Genomic DNA, 21835 nt, shown 5'->3' with positions numbered 1-21835 from the left:
ACTTTGCGGGGATTCTTGAAAATAAATTAGCTTCACACAGACGTCTTCTAACTGTCACAGTACTTACAGGTAACTCCAGACTGTCTTTGATCATCCTGGAGGTGATCATTCGCTGAGCCTTTGCCATTCTGGTTATTCTTCTATCCATTTTGATGGTTGTCTTCCGTTTTCTTCCACGTCTCTCTGGATTTGCTCTCCATTTAAAGGCATTGGAGATCATTTTAGCTGAACAGCCTATCATTTTTTGCACCTCTTTATAGGTTTTCCCCTCTCCAATCAACTTTTTAATCAAAGTACGCTGTTCTTCTGAACAATGTCTTGAACGACCCATTTTCAGCTTTCAAATGCATGTTCATCAAGTGTTGGCTTCATCCTTAAATAGGGGCCACCTGATTCACACCTGTTTCTTCACAAAATTGATGACCTCAGTGATTGAATGCCACACTGCTATTTTTTTGAACACACCCCTTTCAACTAATTCAACTAATTGCCCAATTGCACAGCCTTAAGAGCGTGCATATCATGAATGCTGGGTCTCATTTGTTTTTTGAGAATCTACTGAACCTACTGGTAACTTGTTTGCCACATAGCAATAAAAAATATACTAAAAACCTTGATTATTCTGGTTAGTCACATTGTACTGCTATAATTTTGAACAATACTGTATGTGTTACCTTAAGATATAAAGATCTTTAGTAAATGTAGCTTTGGTGTCATTATAATGAAACATTTATTACAGATCACATCTCTTACCTGTTTCTCAGTCCTCTCTTCTTCAGCTGGTATAGTATCATGATTTTTGTGCTTCCCCACCATACACAGATAACATATACAGATCTGATCAGTTTTACAGTAAATCTCTAAAAGTTTCTCATGTTGAGGGCAGATCATCTGCTGAAGTCGTCCAGTGGCATCTGTCACTTTGTGTCTCTTTCCTGAGTGAAGTTCTTCATGAAGTTTAAAATGATTTTGACAGTAAGAGTTCAGACACACCAGACAGGACTTGACAGCTTTGTGTTTTCTCTCAGTACAGACGTCACACTTCACATCTCCAGCTTCAGCAAAACAGTGATCAGGACAGGCAGCTTTCCGTTTTGTCTTCTTCAGAATCTCCACCATCTCGGTAATCACCACATTTTTATTTAAAACAGGTCTTTTAGTGAAGGTCTGTCTGCACTGAGGGCAGCTGTAGTTTCTCTTCTGATCATCTTGATTCCAGTAGTTTGTAATACAGCTCATACAGTAACTGTGTCCACAGGGAATGGCCACTGGATCCTTCAGTAAATCCAGACAGATTGAACAGATTAACTGATCCTGATCCACTGAAATACTGGCTTCTGCCATTTCACCGTGTTTACTTACAAACAATAAAACTAAACACACGACAGCCTGAAATCAGTTTCTCTGAACTCAAAGAATTTCCTGGTTGTGTTTATGAAACGTGTACAAACAGATGTGTCAGTCAAATAATAAACAAATCCACTAGATGTGAGTCTCATACAGAAAGTCACAGTCTCAACCCTGCAAGTAAGCCTACGATGGCCCTTTATGGGCCCACTTAGGGCTAGTCTAAGGGCCCCGCGCAGGTTTGCTCATTGGCAAAAACGTTGGCCCTTTAGCGCTGGCCCTGCGCAGGCAGCCCTCACTTAGCCCCCAGGAAGTCCTCATACAGAAAAATCCCCAGAGTTAAATAAACACTGCTGGATGTATATATTGTCCCATCTTACAGAGTGTTTAAAAGTAACAATGAAGCAGAATTAAAAGCTCTGTTATCCTCTTTCTCAACATCTCTGTCTAAGATATAAAATTGCATTTTACATCTTACTTGTAGAGTCATTTTCTTAACTTGTTTAGATGTTGCCCGTTTCATTTAAAGTCACCATTATTGTGATCAGTGGTTGTTTTAATTGGACTTTGACTCTTGACCGTTGGCTTGTTACTGTTTTCTAGCTGCTATATCTAAGTGTGTTTAAAACACATGTTATAGCAAAGAAAAGGCAATTGTAATTGAATATTGCTCATTTTCAAACATAATCATTTAATGAACAGATTTATTAATATAGTTTTCCCCCCCTCATCAGAAGCATCATTTTCTGTTAATAATGAAATACTACAGTGTAAGGTCCAGAACTCTCATAGCAGTTTATCATTCTGAAGGATTTTGATAGTGTGCACATAAACATTAACCACAGCATAATGTAGATGCACAGACATCAAGAATCAGAGTATGAATCTCAACAATGGTGACAAAGAAAATTGTAAATAAAGGTCATTATTTATTCATGCCACAGTGCATTCTGGGAGTTCTGGATGAGATTTGTAATTTGTTGATACCCAGCATGCATTGCAGCATGAAGCTTTCCATTTTATTGTCACCATCATTGTGATTCATACTCTGATTCTTGAAATTTGTGTGTCTACATTGTAGAGCAGTTCATTTTAAGTGTCAGTGTTCAAAATTCTTCAGAAAGACAAACTGCTATAAGAAAGCTGGATCTCACACTATAGTATCACATTATCAGAGAAAGATCCTTCTGATAAGTGTGCAAACAACAAATGAATACATAAGTTTTTATATGATGATGTTCAGATTTTATTTACTGAACTGACCACCACCAAAGGATTGCATGCTGCCATAACAAACATGTCTTAAACACAAAGTTATAGCAATCAAAAGACTGAACAAGGCAAGAGACAAGTGTCAAGTTTAACTAAATCAAACACTCATCACAATAGTGGTGACTTTAAACTAAACAAAATCTCAACCTAAAGTAAGAAAATGACTCTACAAGTAAGATGTAAAATGCAATTTTAGATTTCAGACAGAGATGTTGTGAGAGAGGATAACAAAGCTTTTAATTCTGCTTCAGTGTTACTTTTAAACACTCTGTAAGATTGGGACAATATATATACAATATACAATATACATTCAGCAGTGTTCATTTAACTCTGGGGATTTCTCTATGTGAGGGCTTCCTGGGGGCTAAGTGAGGGCTGCCCATGCAGGGCCAGCGCTAAGGGGCCAACGTTTCGCCAGTGAGCAAACCTGTGCAGGGCCCTTAGGCTATGCCCATACAGGCCCATCGTAAGCTTACTTGCAGGGAAGTACCCAAACCTTTGTGAAAATGCTCTGCCATAAATATGAGTTGAATTTTTGGGTGAAATAAGAGAATAACAGATCAAATCCCTCTGATGTAGAGGTCTACACGGAAGACCCGAGACACGAAGACCCGGGACCCGACCCGGGACCCGTACGGGTTCGGGTCTATATTTTAAATGATCAGCCGGGTCCGGGTCGGGTCTCAATCTATTACTTCGGGTCCCGGGTCTGTTTAACATTGTGGGTAATACCCGAGGTCGATCGGACTCGGAGAACACATACACTCACATTTAAATAAAATATTTCAAAAACAGCAACAAAAACTTAGATGAACTGTCGCATACATTTTTTCTATGACGCTAAAATTGCGTTAAAAAGTTTATATTTGGTTGCTCCAACCAGGCAGCTAACGCGCATGCACTCTTTTAATGTTTCTCTGGCTACCAGTCAGGAGCTTCTGCAGTGAGACGCAATGACTTTACCTTTGACAATTGGCTCTTTTATTTAGAAGGCGGGACCTATTCCGCCGTACCGCGCATTTTGCACCGACATCTGTAATTTTTATAATAATATTATAAATTGACCGTCTTGCTGTTATATCTAAAGTTTTCGCGACTCTGCTCAAAGAGCACAGAGATGATAGCAAAGAAGCAATGCTAACGAAAGCAGCCATGGCACTGAACGAGCAATCGTTATTATAATCCAAATGGGCAAACATTATTAAGCAAGTTGACCCGATACATGTAAAACTGCGTTATTAATCACCATGACAGTAAAGTGGACTTTTAAAGCTGGAATAAGCATTAAACATTTCAATCGTCAAGAGAGGAATAACATGGATGGAACTTTCTTGGAAATAAGGATTGTGCATCACACAGTCAAGGAGGGAGAAGACTAACTTCTATGGGTAAGACAAAAAGTTAAATTTTCGCTACTTGTTTATTGACTTAATAATAACATTTAGCTAAATAATATTTGCCCGTCGGGTCTGTGTCTTCCCGGATAGGTTCGGGACCAGATTTTAAATAATAGACGGGTTTTCGTCGGATCCGGGTCCAGCTTTTAAATAATAGACGGGTCCGGGTCGGTTCAGTGTAGCACATTTGCGAGTCTGATCGGGTTCGGGTAGGAATTTTTGGACCCGTGTAGACCTCTACTCTGATGTGTGTCACTAACTGATTCAACATCGCAGCCAGTGTGAGTGTTTGTCCTCGAGTGGTGAGATATTTACACATACAATTCACATTTGGAATAAAAAAAGTAAATAGAAGTTTGAACAACAGATAATTGATTATACACATTTTTTAATGAATGCATTAAAACAAACTTAAGCTACTATACTGTTTAAAAAGACATGGCCTGGTTTTACACACAGATATTAAGTCAGGAATAAGTTTTAGTTAATGATGACATTTAAGTAGTTTTTAGTTTAAATGTGTCTCAGATAAAAACAGGAGTCTACTGGTGTGCACAGTGCCGGTCTTTCCTATACGCAAACTAGGCAATTTGCATAGGGCCCCGCACCACTAGAGGGCCCCCTTGATCTCAGAATTATTTAAAACCATTATATCAAAGAAAAATTATTATTATGTTTAATGAAAACAAGGCGCTATAATTTAAATAATTTGCAAACTTTCGAATTTATGCGGGTTTTTAAAAATACTTAATGATTTCTTAAATCAGTGATATACTCGGACAACATGCAGGCAGTCTCTCAATCCGAAGGCTGCAGCCTTCAGAGGTCACATTTGTAGGCTGCATATGCGTCATAAAAACGTATTTCAGAATATTAACAATTATAATGTTGACTATTATTCTTAGTTAATGGTTAATTGTTATATTATGTTTATGACTTGCAAATGAAATGCTCATTTAACTTAAATAAATCAGGCTTGATGACGTATGCAGCGCGCATATGCGACATCCGGAGGTTGCAGCCTTCAAATTTAGAAACGGCCGCGTGGATGACGCAGAAGAGTGATTTGGTAACGATGCGCATATTATATGCCCACCATTGATTTAAAACAAAGCTATCCGTCTGGGGCAGAATAAAGGGGAAAAAACGTGAAGCAAGGGAACAAGATAAAGGATTTGCGTGAGCAGATTACATATATAGTCAATGCAAAGACGCATCCACACGCGTCCTAGCATGGGGCGATGCAAATGACGCGAATTGGGTGACGCAATTGCCGCGAAAACACGCGCTTTTCCCTTTGAACTTCAAGAACGCGCTCTCGCGCAGGATAATTTGACATCATGAGAGAGAGAGAGAGAGAGAGAGAGAGAGAGAGAGAGAGGTAAGAATGGTGCCCACCTCCAGAAAACTTATTAGAAGACTTGAAATTTGTAAAGGATTAAAGTATATGTCACTCATTTAATTAGTATGTTAACTGGATAACACTGGATATAACTCATTGTATAGTTTAATAAAATAATGTATTTTGATTACACAAATTAAACCTAACTATATGGTTGTTTTCAGCTGCTGACCAGCATAGGGAATCTCTATGGCTAATTTATAAGACATGTTGCTGATACAGTACTGTGTGTTGTACCTTATCTTGTTAATTGAGTCTTTTGGGGCATCTTATGCCTAGAATTATTCAAGGAGATTGATTCTTTTAACTTCCTTTAAAGTTTGATCAATTGTGCATAATGACATGTGCAACAAATGGATATAGGGTGTCAAACTCATAGATTTGCAATATTTAAAATCAGAAACTATTTTTAAAATATTTGGGGTCAACCTCTATGACAGCTTTAAAGGGACACTTCATCATTTTGCATCATTGAAAGAAGGAAGTGCAATATCTTTGTTGAGGGAGTGAGACTACAAACACCCCTTTTCTTTGTAAAATAGGCACCAAATTCTAAATGTATGTTACATTTCGACTACAAATATAACACTTTCAATAAAGATTAATGTTTCTACGGGTGAAATGCTCTTTTAAAGCTGAAACTTATCAAATCCTATCAGAGGTCCAGAATGTCATTGAAACACACCAGTGGCTTTGCTGTCATCAGTATTAAACATGTTACCCCTCGAAGTACCCCTCCCCACAGAGCCCCCCCCCCCCCCACATAACAAATCCCAATTTAACCCCTGTGTATTAACAGTATGTATTTATATTCAATTTAATTTGATTCATTACATTCATTTAGATCAGGTTAATTTTTTAGTGCTTCTCACAGCACATTTTAAATCAAAACAACTTATCAGCAAATACATGTTTCATGTTATAATCAGCAAGTTTATCAGTCAGGGTTTCAAAGTAATGTGCATATGGGAATAATATACAGCTATAAGATAATACACTATGTGGTTAGTTAACAACTAACTAACAGCAACATTGACTGGGTTTTACCCAGATAGCACCAGACCCGTCGCCAGACCTCAGTCTTAAGGGGGGCATATGAAATGCATGGGAGGGCACACTTATTATTAGCCTACAGTACGTATACTTATTATAATATATACTCTATTCGCGCAGCACGTAATCATCACGTTAAACAACCATCAGCAATATGACCAGATAGCCTATAGCCTACACACCACATTACATATAGAAACAATTTTATGAATATCCATAAATCTATACAACATATTACACCAGAGACATCTCTCAAACATTGTATTTTAAAGCAGTCAACAGAGGGATATGCATTGCCACGAGACACGTGCACACACACACACACATTCACACACACGCACGCAAACTTTGAACCTACGGGACTGTGGAGGCAGCGCTGTCGTCTCTCCCTTCCCTCCTGTCAGCACAGCGGCAGGCGGCGTTTCTCCGAGCAGAAGCTCCTCATTAATAAAGTGTCCACTCGGAATTAAACTTGTGAGTGAGGTCCTTTTCAGAAGCAAGCTGAATCACCGCAGTGAACAAGTCCATATCTTCTGAATGTAGTAGTCTGTTATGCCCGGGGTCGGGCTCCACGTTAGAGGTCTTCACGGGTCCACTTAGATCCGAAAACCCGAGGTCCGACCCGAGACCCGATCGGGTTCGGGTCTAAACGTTTCACATGTGCCTCGGACACGGGTCGGGTACAACAATAGCTGCATCGGGTCTCGGGTAATTTAAAAATGAATGTGTTTTTCTGAACGGACCCGAGAAGACCCGAACTCTCTCGCCTGTGTGCGTCAATGTCCTTTTCAAACCTCTCATCTGTTTGCCAAGAGCGCTTGCGACATTGTGTGGTTGTCGGAAGGTTCATTTTCGTTGAGACAAACATGTCAGTCAATTATAAATGTACATTTTAGCGGTTACGTTGGTGTCGTCGTCAGATAACAAAGTAAAACCAATGGAGCAGCTCGCCAAATTGGTTGCAAGGCCACCGGAGTTTCTTTCTGTCTGACTGCTGCGCGTCTTTTGGAGACTGTTGTTGGGCTTTTAACCATTTGCGGATAATATCCATCTTAAAGCAGTATAGCTAAGCGAAAACTCATCCAGTTTAAAAAAAAGTGCGGTAACTGTTGAGCGGCTACACTGACGTAGGCTACGTCACGTACGTGTCGTACGTAGCCTCGTGATAGGCTGTTGCAGTGTAGCTAGATTCCCATCAATCAAACAAAATCACACCATTGTTTTTTATATTTTTAATGTTTTAATTATAAAGAATACAACATTAATGCAACACAAAATTAGCAACATTAATAATTTAAAATGACAGTATTTTTTTAAATACTGAGGGGGGGCACAAGCGTCCTTGAGGGCGGGCCCGGCCCCCTAAGGCCCGCCCATAGCGACGGGTGTGGATAGCACAGGTACGTCTGTAAGATGTCTGGTAAAGATCTGGAGATCTGGAATACATCTGGTGTGTAAAAACATCTTATAAAGGAAAAGAGCTGCTTTACATACATTCTAAATCAAAAACGTCTTGCAGACATCTTCAATATGTCTATATGACATCTTTTAGGAGACGTCTCACAGACGTATTGCAGATGAGAAAACAATCTAAATAAGACATCTTGCAGATGTAAACGCAGACATCAAATAGACGTCTTCAAGATGCATGTGTGCTATCAGGGTCTGAATACACTGACAGAGGGCCCCTCACAAAGCTTTGCTTAGGGCCCCCCAGCATCTAGGACCGGCACTGGGTGTGCAGTATGACACAAAACAATTGCACATAAATATTTTAAGATCAGTCAGAGTAAGTTGTTTTTAGTTAAAGGAATAGTCTACTCATTTTCAATATTAAAATATGTTATTACCTTAACTAAGAATTGTTGATACATCCCTCTATCGTCTGTGTGCGTGCACGTGGGCGCTGGAGCGCGCTGCGACGCTTCGGTGGCATTTGGCTTGGCCCCATTCATTCAATGGTGCCATTTGGAGATAAAGTTAGAAGTGACCAAACACATCAACGTTTTTCCTATTTAAGACGAGTAGTTATACGAGCAAGTTTGGTGGTACAAAATAAAACGTAGCGCTTTTCTAAGCGGATTTGGAGGAGGAGCTATGTTTTGTGGCGTAGTGGCACTTTTGGGAGTACTTCGACTCGGCGCAGTAACACCCTCCCTCTCCCATTATGAGAGTGAGAAGGGGAGCGGACTTTTCAGGCGAGTCGAAGTGCTCCCAGAAGTGCTGATGCGCCATGGAATATAGTTCCTCTTTTAAATTTTAAGTCTTGTCTGTGGGTTAAAGTGTCATAATTGGGAGGTATGTAGATTGTCAAAATAGGGCAGCATAGCAACAAAAATTATCAACATTTAGCCAGAAGAGCCTTTTTTCACTCTATCTTCATTGTATACCACAGAATTTACTGTACATGATATGAGGTAACACATTTAAAGAGGCCATTTCACAAGACATTTTTAAGATGTAAAATAAATCTTTTGTGTCCCCAAAGTACATGTGAAGTTTTAGCTCAAAATACTACACAGATAATTAATTATAGCATGTTGCTAAAATCGCCACTTTGTTGGTCTGAGCAGAAGTGTGCCGTTTTGGGTGTGCCCTTTAAAATGCAAATGAGCTGATGAAATGCAAACACTGCTAGCAATGATGGTCAATGGACTGCATTTATATAGCGCTTTCAACAGACCCATGGCCATCCAAAGCGCTTTAGAAGTTGCCTCACATTCACCCATTTGCACTGACAGCAGTGTCAGCCATGCAAGGCCCCATCCAGCTCGTCGGGAGCAGCTAAGAGCAAAACCTCCTGGGAGCCCTTCTTACACTCTGAGGCTATTTTGGGGATTTCCGCCAATTTTTGGCCTACCTAATTTCAAAAGCTTCCCATACTCACGTGCAGAGGTGTACATACAAAAGTTTGGTATCATTTTACAGGAAAGCCTTTGAAATTACATAAAACACTGTTGAAAGTGCTCAACTTGTTGTATGTGCTGTCAGTGCTCTAATAAACACAAAAATAAATAGGCGCTTTTTGATGTTTTTTTTTTCTAAAGTCTGTATTTAAAAGTGTATAACTCTGGCCCTGATTGGGCCCATTAAAGGCCTTCAGAGGCTTGCTTGCAAGGAAAGATTTATAAATATGTTCCTGCTTTCATCTATCATCTCATCTGCAAGGGAAAGAGGATGAAAGGGAGAAGATCAGCATCAATCCTTTTGTAAATTTGTGAAGACATCTGACAAACAATCTTGTATGTTACCTGTTTTTTCACATAATATTAGTTCAGTATCTACTAACACAACTGTTTGATTTGAAGAAAATTGCATACATTATACTCAAAAGTAAAAACACTGAGAAATTAATTGTGATGAAACATTGGCTGATTCTCAATATGCCTTCTTCAGCGATCTTGCGTCCTCGTGTCCTCGCTCTACGTCATCATTAACGGTCGAAGTTCATTCCAATTCTCAAGAACGCAAGGACAGAGGACGCATGAAAATACCCGGATGTGTTCTTGATATCGAGGATGCATCGAGTGCAGACATGCTGAAATCGCTTTACGCCCCAGAAGTCATTGCGGCAAAACTTCCAAGTTCGTTCTTCTAAGGTCGCCTGGCAAGACCGATCTCCACGAGGACGCAAGTCCGTTCTTTGCGTTCTTGGAATTGAGAAACAGCCAATATCTTAAAGCAAAATTTTATGTCTGTAAATGACAAAATATGTTTGCAGTTACATATTAACAAGGTCACAGTCATGTATATTTACTAAAAACAAGTGTAACACAAAAATCTATCTTGTTCTGTTGTGTTACTTTTGTCTCACCTGTGTGTTTCTTTCATCTACATTTGAACAGAACTGTTATACCACACTTGTGAGTTATTGACCACAGCAAAAATCTCGGTCTAAAACATTATCTTTTAAAATTATGTTTTTCTGTTAAATGGTACTTTTGCCACTTTTAGCTGGATGTAAAACCTAAGGTCTGTTTTCAACATTACCCTATAATCTTCAATAACAAATTTGTAAAAATAATCTCTGAACACCTCTTTAAATAATCTTTATTCAACATAATTTCTTTAAATACAAGTGCAGACAAATCATTTTAAGAGTTGCAGTGCAAGTCTGACACCTAGTGGACATTTATTGAACGACAAATAAATAATTTTGCATACGACACTGAACCAGGAAACATTTGAAACGTAAAAGAAACCGAAACTTTAGTCTTTTCAATTGATAAATGTGTCACTCACTGTATTTGCGGTGTCAGTACAATGGCAGAAGCCAGTATTTCAGTCTGTAAGACGCCACCCACTAGCCCAATGACGGAACACCAATGGCGTAGTGAAGGGGTCTCGTGTTCTTATCTTCCTTCGGGGCTTCTATAAAATAATTAAATTCATTAAGTTTCAATTAATTACTTTGACCTCTGTGGTTAAGTTATTATCTGACTCCAATTTATAAATTACCAATATTATTCTGATGCTGACCACAATTTATATTTATATTTTTCACATAGAGAAAAATATGTAATTCTAAAGGTGCTTAGGCAGTTCACTACAGCTGGGTATAGATGCATTCTCCTTTAAACTTAAAGTTAGTGGTTTCTCCAAAACACATTGAAAATAAGAGAATACATATGTTTTAGGTTGAGGCAATTCTCCATCAAACCTAAAACGGGGAGGCAATTACTCCAATCATATTTTCAATATATTTATCTTATACACTGAAAATATAATAAAAGACTTGACAAGTTTTCAAATGAATAAGATTAAAGGAACATTCCAAATTTTTTTGAAAATATGCTCATTTCCCCATAGAGTTAAACATTTGATTCTTACCATTTAGGAATCCATTCAGCTGATGTCTGGGTCTGGCGCTAGCAATTTTAACATAGTTTAGCATAATCCATTGAATCTGATTAGTCCATTAGCATCGCGCCTAAAAATAACCAAAGAGTTTCGATATTTTTCCTATTAAAAACTTGACTCTTCTGTAGTTACATCGTGTACTAAGAAAGACGGAAAATTAAAAGTTGCGATTTTCTAGGCTGACAGTAGTAAATAGTAGTAAATAACTTCCTTTAGTACAATTCTTATTTCTTATGTTACGTTTTTCTTTCTCTCTTTTCACTCATTTTTTTTAAGACAACATGAAAGAAAACATTTTGTTCAATAAATTCAAAACCTTAAATCCGAAATTTCAAACAGTCTATTCATTTCTTCCAACATAAAACAGATCGATGACAATATTGTTGAATACAAAAAATTAATTTCACAACTTATATGCAAACAGTAACACAATAAATTTTTAACAAAGGATTTGAAATAAAAGAGTGAAGTCATCAAATAAAAGTGAACCACAAAATAGAATATATGTTTTAGTTTGTAAGACTGACATCTAGTGGACAGTTAGTTTGTGACCGAGCATGAAGAACCAAACATTTAATATTAAAAAGAGAAACTGAAACTAGCTTTTGAATGCGTCACTGTATTTGTGCAGTCAGTAAAATGGCCGAAGCAAATATTTCAGTGTCTCAGGATCAGTTCAACTGTTCAGTATGTCTGGATCTACTAAAGGATCCGGTGACTGTTCCCTGTGGACACAGTTACTGTATGAGCTGTATTACAGACTACTGGGATCAAGATGATCTGAAGAGAGACTATAGCTGCCCTCAGTGCAGACAGACCTTCACTACAAGACCTGTTGTAGGTAAAGCAACCATGCTGGCCGAAGTGGTGGAGAAACTGAAGAAGACAAAACTACAGATTGATCGATCTGCTCTCAGTTATGCTGGACCTGAAGATGTGAAGTGTGACGTCTGTACTGAGAGAAAACACAAAGCTGTCAAGTCCTGTCTGGTGTTTCTGAACTCTTACTGTCAAACTCACTTTGAACGTCATGAAGAACTTCAATCAGGAAAGCGACACAAAGTGATTGATGTCACTGGAAGACTTCAGGAGATGATCTGCTCTCAACATGACAAACTGCTTGAGGTTTTCTGTTGCACTGATCAGCAATGTATTTGTTTGCTGTGTTTGGTAGATGATCATAAAAATCACGACACTGTATCAGCTGCAGCAGAGAGAACTGAGAAACAGGTATGAAAATGCAAAATATATGACATTTAGAAGATTGGGTCACACTTTAATTCTTTATGTAAAACAGAAAGTCGTTTTGAATATTACTTTCCAGTGAACAGATCTCCTTCAAGCACTACCCAACCAGTTGAGTTATGTGTTATTAATCTGTTGAACAGAGACTACTAGAGGACAAGCAGAGAAAACTACAGCAGAGGATCCAGGAGAAAGAGAAGAAGCTTCAGGATCTAAGAGAGGCTGTGAAGATACACACGGTGAGTTTTGATAAATAGAGAAACAAATACTGGAAGAAGTGTTTGAGATTGAGTTTAATGTTTCTCTCTGTGTGTGTTAACAGATCTCTGCCCAGACAGCAGTGGACGACACTGAGAGGATCTTTACTCAACTGATCACATCCATTGAGAGAAGACGATCTGAGGTGACACAGCTGATCAGAGATCAGGAAAAGACTGCAGTGAGTGAAGCTGAAGGACTCTTGAAGCGACTGGAGCAGGAGATTGATGATCTGAGGAGGAGAGACGCTGAGCTGGAGCAGCTTTCACACACAGATGATCACATTAGTTTTCTTCAGGTAACTCAACACAACTTCAAGTCAAGATGTACTTTACAATAAATACAACTTGGCGACTGCATTAGTAAGGGGATGTGCAACAATCTTACTGGAAAGAATTCCCCTAAAATTACCCAAATAATATAGCCTGGGTGCCAGCCGATCTTAGCCCCGCCCACCACGATTTGAAATACGGGGAAGATTCTGACTCAAATTCTGACTAGAATTAAGTATGACAACGTCAGGCTACAAATAATAACCTTCTCGGAACATTCTTTTTATGGTTTATTTTTGGAACCTTAAAATAATGTCCCCATAATGTTGCAGGGTTATTATTTTTAAAAACCTTAAATTAACTTATACAGAACATTCTATCTTTTTTTTTTTTGTGGAAATAAAGTGAAAGCAAATTATGTTGGCTTGACCAAAGCCACCATACTGTTATGCTGTTTTTATTTCTACTGAAAAGTCTTGACTGCAACTTGACTACAAATTTCAAGCTACAATCAGCAAATTTGGGTCAGACCTTCAGCCCGTTCTTTTGGATGGTGTTCATTTATAAGTTCTTCCGCTCTCTCTATCTCTCACCTATGCAACGTTTAATGACCCCGCACCTTCTTGTGGTTGAATCTGTGTTTGATTTGAAGTTCATGCAGGGCTGGGCAGACCATCAGTAGATTTCGGAGCACATGGTGACAAAGAATAGACGTGTCGTGCAAATAAGTGAAAACATGGTCGCAAAATAATTTTTTGTGAGCTCACAATCTACTCATCTTTCAAACAGAAATAACAACTAGAACAAATTTGCTGGTCGCCCATGTGCGAGTACAAATGCTCACGCTGACTCATTTGGACGCAGTCTGAAGTCCTGAGGTAAATAAAAAACATATTAGCAATATGTAACATTTAAAATACATTAAAATGTTATGCTTAAAGCTTTTCTTTGTAAATTGACACTTTTAACAACATAAAAATGTTTTTTGTATAAACGTTTCTAATTTAACCGGCCCATCAATGGTATAAAACCATTTAGACTTATACTGGCTGAGGCATCTCTTAATTTACGTGCATCTGCCGTCTTATCCTAATCTCTTTCAGATTAGTTAACGTTTGTTCACGTTCCCCTCATTCACATCATTCATGTGTTTAGCACCATCCCAAGCAGCCATAAAGTAATGAGGCTTAGAAATCTATTTAAAGCATCTTGTTTATTAAACGGTTAGTAAGTAGGATTTTCCCTCATCTAGTGGTAAAATTGTATTTTGCATTTAAACAAATAGTGCTCTCTAGCGCCTCGCTTTTCCAAATGCGTATTGCAAATATGGTATCCGGTGTGTACTCAATCATCTCTTTGGCTCTGTCCCAAATGGAGCACTTCATGTGGACTTTTGGTCTCGTGGCCTTAAATTGCGCATGCTCGCTTAGTCTACGAGTCCGTAGGGTGTCCCATCTGTCAATTTTATGCTTTGAAGTGTGCTCATCAGCGCCTCCTTTGCCCCCTTGATGCGGTCTTCAGCGAGGCCCGCACTGCAGGCTTCGCGCACTTTACCAACCCAGAAATCCTTGCGAAAGAGCAATCAGACCAATCAGACGACGGAAGGGAGGAGTTTACACTGACAGTCAACTTCTCTACCTATTTCCGGTGTGACGCTCGAGTCTGTCTCAAAATACGACTCTGTTGCACCCACATGGACTCGCATCAACGGTCCCTAAAGTCTGGACTACATGATGTCATTAAAGTGTGGACTCTGAGGAGGACCACAAGTCCGGAGTGTGCCATTTGGGACAGGGCCTTTGTCTGTTTCAGCGGGTTACGTGTTCTGAATGAAAATGTGGTGTGGAAACGCGTTGCAGTAGGCTAGTGCTTTTTGTCCCTCTCTGCTATTATAGTTTATCAATATGGCAAAACAACATGGAAGCCTACTTGGACTTACTCGTTCAATGTAAGTAAAGAGAAGAAATTCTAAGCTTACAAAAATAGTCAGATCATTGACAGAAGTAAGTTGACCACTTTGAGGACATATTAATGAATAAAGACATTGATTTGACTAATAAAATACTTAAACAACTACATATTGTTCCTTTAATTAATTGATATATGAAGCTGTCCCACCACTATACTGTTGTTATTTTTAACTCCGCAAACTGTTCACATACTGTTCCTTCAACAATTAACTTTGGTGGTGGTTAGTACATAATGTCAAACATCATAATATAAAAAACTGATTTATTAATTTAGTGTTTGCACACTCATAAGAAGTATCCTATTCTGCTAATAATGCACTAGTACTACAGTGCAAGGTCCAGAAAGCTCATAGCAGTTTGTCCTTCTGAAGGATTTTGAAAAACTGTGCACATAAAATTTTTAGGGATGGTTGCTGTGAAACTGATTTTCTGAGATCCCGGAACCGAAGCGTAGATGTTCTGAAACACTGCTCAGAAATGTGGTGTCAAAGTGATTAGAAACACCAAAGTCTTGTGACTATGGCAAAATAAAGCACCGCATTTCACAAGTGTTTCGAAAGGTGGAATACCTACCTGCCGAATCTGCGTTTGACTGACAGTGTAGGACAATCAGACAATACCTCTTGGATGCGTTTTGCCCAGATCAAACAAACCTCTAAATTACTGGAAACAAGTCATTTTTCCTCATTTGTATGTAACAGTTATATATTTGCAAGTAAGCAATAATTTTTTTCAAAGGCTGGCTGAGTCCTTTAACAGCAGAACAATATACATTTCTGAATAAAAATCTTTATATGTAAGCAACCCAGATAGCAAAATTTCTGTGGCCCAGATCTGGTTCACATCTGACACCTTCATCTGGCCCACCTTTGGCATGGAATGATGGCGCTTGAGCGGTCCACCTCTTTTTTTCCAGATCTTTACCACAAGCAAACCATAGAAACGCCACATGTCAGCCAAACACAAAGCAAATAATGCAGATCTGGCCCAAACCTGGGTAATAGTTGATTCGGGTTTTGTCCCAGATTCGGCCCGGGCCCGGCACCATTCGCTGGCCCACACCTGGCATGGATTGGTGGCACTTGTGTGGTCCACTCCTGTTTGGCGCGTCTCGCCCACGAGCAAGCCAGAGTGATGCCACAAACAGAGTATGAATCTCAACCATGGTGACAATTAAATGAAAAACTTCATGCTGCAATGCATGCTGGGTATTAACAAATTACAAATCTCATCCAGGACTCCCAGCATGCACTGCGACATGGCTAAATAATGAACTTTTTACAATTTTCTTTGTCACCATGGTTGAGATTCATAGTGTGATTCTTGATGTTTGTACGCCCGAAGTGTACAGCAGTTATTTTTTGCCAAATTTTCTAAAACTCCTTGATGACAAACTGCTGTGAAAGTGCTGGATCTCATATACAACATTGAGAGAAAATAAACTTTTGATGCTTAAATCCTTTAATTAGATGATGATTTTTACCATTATATACCAACCACCACAGAATTGCACCATTAGCTGTACATTACCATAACAAATGTGTTTTATACACACAAAGTAAAGCAACCAGAAAAAAATGGTAAAGAAGTCAAGGGTCCAACTAAAACAAACACTAATCACAATAATGGTGACTTAAAATTAAACATCATCAACATTTAAACATAATAAGTGAATTGTGTTTTCTACAGCAATATTTTTACTGAACATTCAGAAATATATTTTTTAACAGTTTTAAAATAATAAAATGCAATGTTTCTCTATCATTTACATACCAAGCAAACAAGTCAATTTTAAAAAAGTTGTTGTTTTAAACATTGTGTGAACATTAAAACAGGACATTGTCATAACGTTTGAAAAAGATAAAATGTAACATTCCTCAAACGTTCAGAAAACACATAAATGTTCTTAGAACGTCAAGAAAACTGGACACTTTTTATGTTGGCAGAAAGTTTTTGGGAACGTTGGGAACTTTCAGGGAACGTTCTTAGAACTTTTTTCTGCTAGCTGGGTATATGGATCACTTCCCAGATAGCAGTCAGTTTTGGGCCGATTCTGGCTTTTTTCCGCCAGTGTCGGCTGAAAGCCGGACAGATTTTTAGTGTATGCGCCAGAACTGGCCCAGATGAGGAAATAGTATACCAGTAATAAACACTATTTATAGCTGTTGGCCCGAGTGTAAGCATACTCAGCTGAAGTCCGGGTCTACTAAAGTAGCGTCTCAGTGTAATCGGGCCAAATCTGGCGTTGTGTAGTCGGACCGTCTACGTTGCATTGTGCCTGGACCGATTATGGTTTGATATGATACTGCCAAGATGTGTATGATGTCAGAAATTCAGTATGTGGCCCGATGCCAGTGGAACTGACACATGCCGGTTGTAACGCTGTTTGGCGGCAATTTAAAAATGTTTATGCTTCAGACGGACAGTATACAGTACACGGCCCGATTCCGTGATGCGGCAATCAGCCCTCTAGCTGCTGAACGGCAACATCACGACTGCTGTTATGATTTGAATCAAGCAGAGCACAAAGCTGAGCTCCTGTTCGACACAGACACCATCATCAATAACTGGTAAGTCACTGATTTAGTTTTTATATGTTAAAAATGCATTATAACAATGAAAAGGAATTGTTTGCTACATATTTAAAACCGTGAATTTTCCTGCATGTTTAGCCAACTATCACGTTAGCTTAAATATTGTTGTTAGTAAGCTGAATCCATTTAGAAAGATGTAAATAACCAGTCGTCGTTCACGTGCAGGTTAACAGGTTTTTAATAATCAAGCAGAGAATTCAGACACACGTTCGTATCTTCATAAAAAGGAGCGGTACACACAACCTTATTTGAGCTAAAGTAGTTAAGAAGTTAAAGAGCACCCTGCTGAAAAATCCAGCATCAAACCAGCATGGGAATTATGCTGGTCTTTGCTGGTGGTCACCAGCATAACAGCACCAAAACACAACATATGCTGTGGCTTGCTGGTATGAACAGCATGGGATGCTGGTGCTAATGCTGGTTTGGTGATGGTCCTGGTTTGAGGCTGTTTAGCTGGTGTTCACTAGCAAACCAGCACCAAAACACAACATATGCTGGTCTTGCTGGTATGCTGTTTTTTTCAGAAGGGCACATTTTTCAGATTCACGAATTTACACACCCTTTGATGTGTAAGTGTTAAAGACATGTGAACGATGTGCAAATGTACAAAACCCTACACTGTAAAAAATTTGCTGTAATTATGCAGCTGGTTGCCAGTAACTTACTGTAGAAGTTAAAGACTGAAAATGTTTCATGTTAATTTAACTTTGAACAAACTGTTGCCAGTAAATAACATAAATGTAAAATCTACAGTAAGTTACTGGCAGCTAGTTGGCAGTAATACCCAGTAATACTGTAATTTCTACAGAAATTTTTTACAGTGTAAGTAAACAATGACGCCAGTTATCTTCTTCAACTTAAATCTCTTTTCTTGGACTACAACAAACACACAACAGTTTACTTCTATGGATTGCACACAACTTTTCTTAAATTAGCACACAAAAAATAGCATGCATCACCTCTTTGATATAAGCAATCAACTACTGTATGACCTGTGTCCTGTATGAAACTATGACCAACTATTAAGACTATAAATCTGTTTCAGGTTAACTGGTTGGGGCTTATTGGCGGGACAGATGTACGAGACTGCACATGGCATATGTTGAAGAGGGCGACCGACAACTCCCTGGCTTAAAACCTCAACTGGATGGAAAAGATTTTATTTGCCACCCTCCAACTCAGAGAGATAGTGATTGGTAAATATATCTGTTAATTATTTGTTAATAAAAATTAGACATTTTTTTTTTAATATGCTCATTAAATGTTAAAGATTTCACAATTACAATATGGATTATTTATTTTAAAGATGCAGTTCGGAGAAGGTCCCTTACAGTTGTGGAGGGGACAATGAAGAGGTGGCTCGATCGAGAGGGTGGGTGCAAGAGACAACTTTAGCAAAAGAAAAGCAGTTAGTGTTAGCGCCTGTGTTTGAGTCTGCAAAGGAGAATGTTTTGTGCTGTAAAAAGAGTGGTGGTGTTTTGGTTAAATGTGTTTAACTTGTTTTAATTACTTGGCTTGTGTGTGAGAGGTGTGTGTGCGTGTGGGTTGGTATATGTGGTTTATGGGGAATAGTGTATAATGACATGTTTAATATGCTATAAACATGCTTTACAGGGACACAATACTAAGTGGTACTTTTCAGATTAAAGACTTCCAACAGATTTTTGTTATGGTTGGGCTTAGGGACTGGGGTAAGTTAAGGCAATAGAATATATATTTTGTACATTATAATATGCATTGTGTCTATGGATTTGTCCCGGTAAAACACATATGCCAATGTGTGTGTGTGGTGTGTGTGTGTGAGAGAGAGATTTTTTTTCTTTCAATGTTAATTAATTTGTTTTACATGTTGTCTCGCTGTAATTGCTTAAGGGGATAATTCACCCCAAAATTGCAATTTTATCATGGATCGCTTCCCCTCTGTCGTTCTAGGCCAACAAGTGCTTAGAGTGTCTTTAGAACGGGTTTTTGGATATTTTTGATGAAAACTGGGAGGCTTCTGTCCGTCCCATTGATTTCAGTAAGTTTTACAATCCATTTAACACAAAAGAATGAAATACATTGCCAAAAAGTTCAATGTTCAATCATTATTTCATTGAAAACTTTTTTCAACAGTTTGTTCTTCTCCTTGGTCATTCAAAGCCTTTTAACGACCAGACTACGGCGCATCCTGCTGACGTCACCTGCTGCTGACGTCACCTGCTGATGTAGTTGCCAGCGTACAGATAGGCTGCCAAGTAATTTGTACATTTATTTGGGCTGTTTAAGTATTGTTACAATGTTTGCATTATGCTTTAAAAAAAAGCGTAGAAAAACAAAAAAAAACACATCAGCAAGTGACGAGAGCTGCAGGTGATGTCGGCAGCATCGCTGTAGTCTGGTCTTGAATACACTTTCAACAACTAAGGAGGAGAACAAATTGTTGAAATCGTTCGTTTTATTTTCTTTGTGCACAAAGTGTTCTTGTCACTTCATAATATTATTATTAAACTACTAATAGAAAATGGACCTTTTTGGCGATGTCTTTCATTCTTTTCTGGGAAACGGATTGTGAGACTAACTTAAGTCAATGGGACAGACAAGAGCCTCCCGGTTTTCATAAAGGAATTCTAGAAATGTGTTCTGAAGACAATCAGAGCACTTGGTGGTTTGGAACGACACAGGGGTAGGTGATTTGTGAGAAAATTGTAATTTAAAGGGTGAACTATCCCTTTAAAAATGTTTATAAAGTGGGTTATGTGCTTGTAAAATGTGTTGTGTAAGAGATATATGTCTGTTTGTATTTGTTGGGTTTTTGTAAAGTGTACTGAATTTGTTAAGAATTAATATGTTCAAAATGACGGTTAATTGTTGGTACATGTTAAAACATGTTCATATTTATGTATTTGTTAACTGTTAATTCACATTAATGTGATGTGTGTATTTTTTTAATAAAAGGCTCTTAATCTTCTTAAATGGGTGTATTTTTCTTGAAAAATAAAAAATATACAATATTTACCAGTTTCTGGGCCACATCTGGCCCAGGGACCATGCAGATGTTGTCAGCCACATAAAACAAAGGGTCTGGGCCAGACCTGGGCCAAATAAGCAATTTAAGTCACTTTACAGTGTGCTAGCCAGACCTGGGCCAAATAAACAATTTAGGTCACTTTACAGTGTGCTGAACAAATCTGGGCCAAGTCAGTATGTAAGATCTATTTTACTGGGTGTGGGCCACAACTGGCCCAGATTTAATAGTTTGATCCAATTTTTAGTGTGTGGGCCAGTTTTGGGCCGGGGACCCAGCCAGAACTGGGCCAGAACTCAAGCAAATATGTGGCCCAGTGGTGGGCCAGCCAGATTTTGCTATCTGGGTTTAGACTCACACACACATGAGCCGGTGCTTACTGTGCCATATCTTTCCCAAAACTGGCCCTGATGCATCTTTATACAGCTGGGCCACATTTACAGCATCATACATGGGCCACTTCAGACTCACATCCACATGAGCTGGTGCCTACTGTGCCACATGTTTGCCAAAACCGGGCAGGATATGTTTTAAAAGAACTGGGCCACATTTGCTGCAACATATGTGGGCCACATTAGAGAAAATCCCACATGAGCCGGTGCTTACTGTGCCACATGTTTGCCATTACCGGGCCGGATATGTTTTAAAAGAACTGGGCCACATTTGCTGCAACATATGTGGGCCACTTTATACACAAACCCACATGAGCTGGTGCATACCGTGCCACATCTTTGCCAAAACCGGGCCTGATACGTTTTTAAAGAGCTGGGCCACATTTGCTGCAACATGTGAGGGCCACATTTGGTTTATTCCAAGATCAGTCCGTGTCTGTTGTGCAGCATTTTTGCCAAAGGTGGTCCATATTTGTTGTTTGATATTTGGGCCATATTCACTATTTGTCAAATGGGCCACTTTTGGTTCATATTCAGATGACATGTTGCCGTGGGCACCGCATCTTTGCCTTAAAAGGCCCACATGTGATTTGATATATGTGGCCCATTTTTGCTATTTTACATGTGAGCCACTTTAGGTTCACATCCCTTTTATTCGGGCCATAAGAAGACCAGCAGTGCCGCATCTTTGCCTGAAGTGGCCCACATGTGCTTGCTATCTGGGAAGGTGCCATATTGTTGCTTGATATATTTTATTAATCTAACA

The 21835-nt window shown here is 38.9% G+C and overlaps 2 protein-coding genes and 1 long non-coding RNA gene across 4 annotated transcripts in view; 1 reads left to right on the top strand and 2 right to left on the bottom strand.

Annotated features, from left to right (window-relative positions):
* Window positions 1-1479, bottom strand: part of LOC129443099 (tripartite motif-containing protein 16-like) — a 65702-nt gene extending 64223 nt beyond the window's left edge. The window contains exon 1 of the mRNA XM_073856744.1: window positions 754-1479. Coding sequence (XP_073712845.1) covers window positions 754-1344 — 591 coding nt within the window. The 5' untranslated portion in view covers window positions 1345-1479. The remainder of the gene's footprint in view (window positions 1-753) is intronic.
* LOC141350968 (uncharacterized) overlaps window positions 1-21835 on the bottom strand; it is a 125626-nt gene that overhangs the window by 78925 nt on the left and 24866 nt on the right. The gene's annotated exons all lie outside the window — the stretch shown is intronic.
* Window positions 11878-21835, top strand: part of LOC141350835 (tripartite motif-containing protein 16-like) — a 30905-nt gene continuing 20947 nt past the window's right edge. The window contains exons 1-3 of one of the 2 annotated variants that reach the window (XM_073856669.1): window positions 11878-12321; window positions 12720-12815; window positions 12899-13132. In XM_073856669.1, coding sequence (XP_073712770.1) covers window positions 11941-12321; window positions 12720-12815; window positions 12899-13132 — 711 coding nt within the window. In that variant the 5' untranslated portion in view covers window positions 11878-11940. Of the gene's footprint in view, window positions 12562-12719; window positions 12816-12898; window positions 13133-21835 lie in introns of both variants that reach the window. The other variant, XM_073856662.1, reaches the window with a different exon arrangement.

This window comes from Misgurnus anguillicaudatus, chromosome 2, assembly GCF_027580225.2.
Source record: "Misgurnus anguillicaudatus chromosome 2, ASM2758022v2, whole genome shotgun sequence".
NCBI classification, from domain to species: domain Eukaryota; kingdom Metazoa; phylum Chordata; class Actinopteri; order Cypriniformes; family Cobitidae; genus Misgurnus; species Misgurnus anguillicaudatus.
The sequence above is the reverse complement of the archived record's forward strand: the minus strand, read 5'-3'. Positions and strand labels throughout refer to the sequence as shown.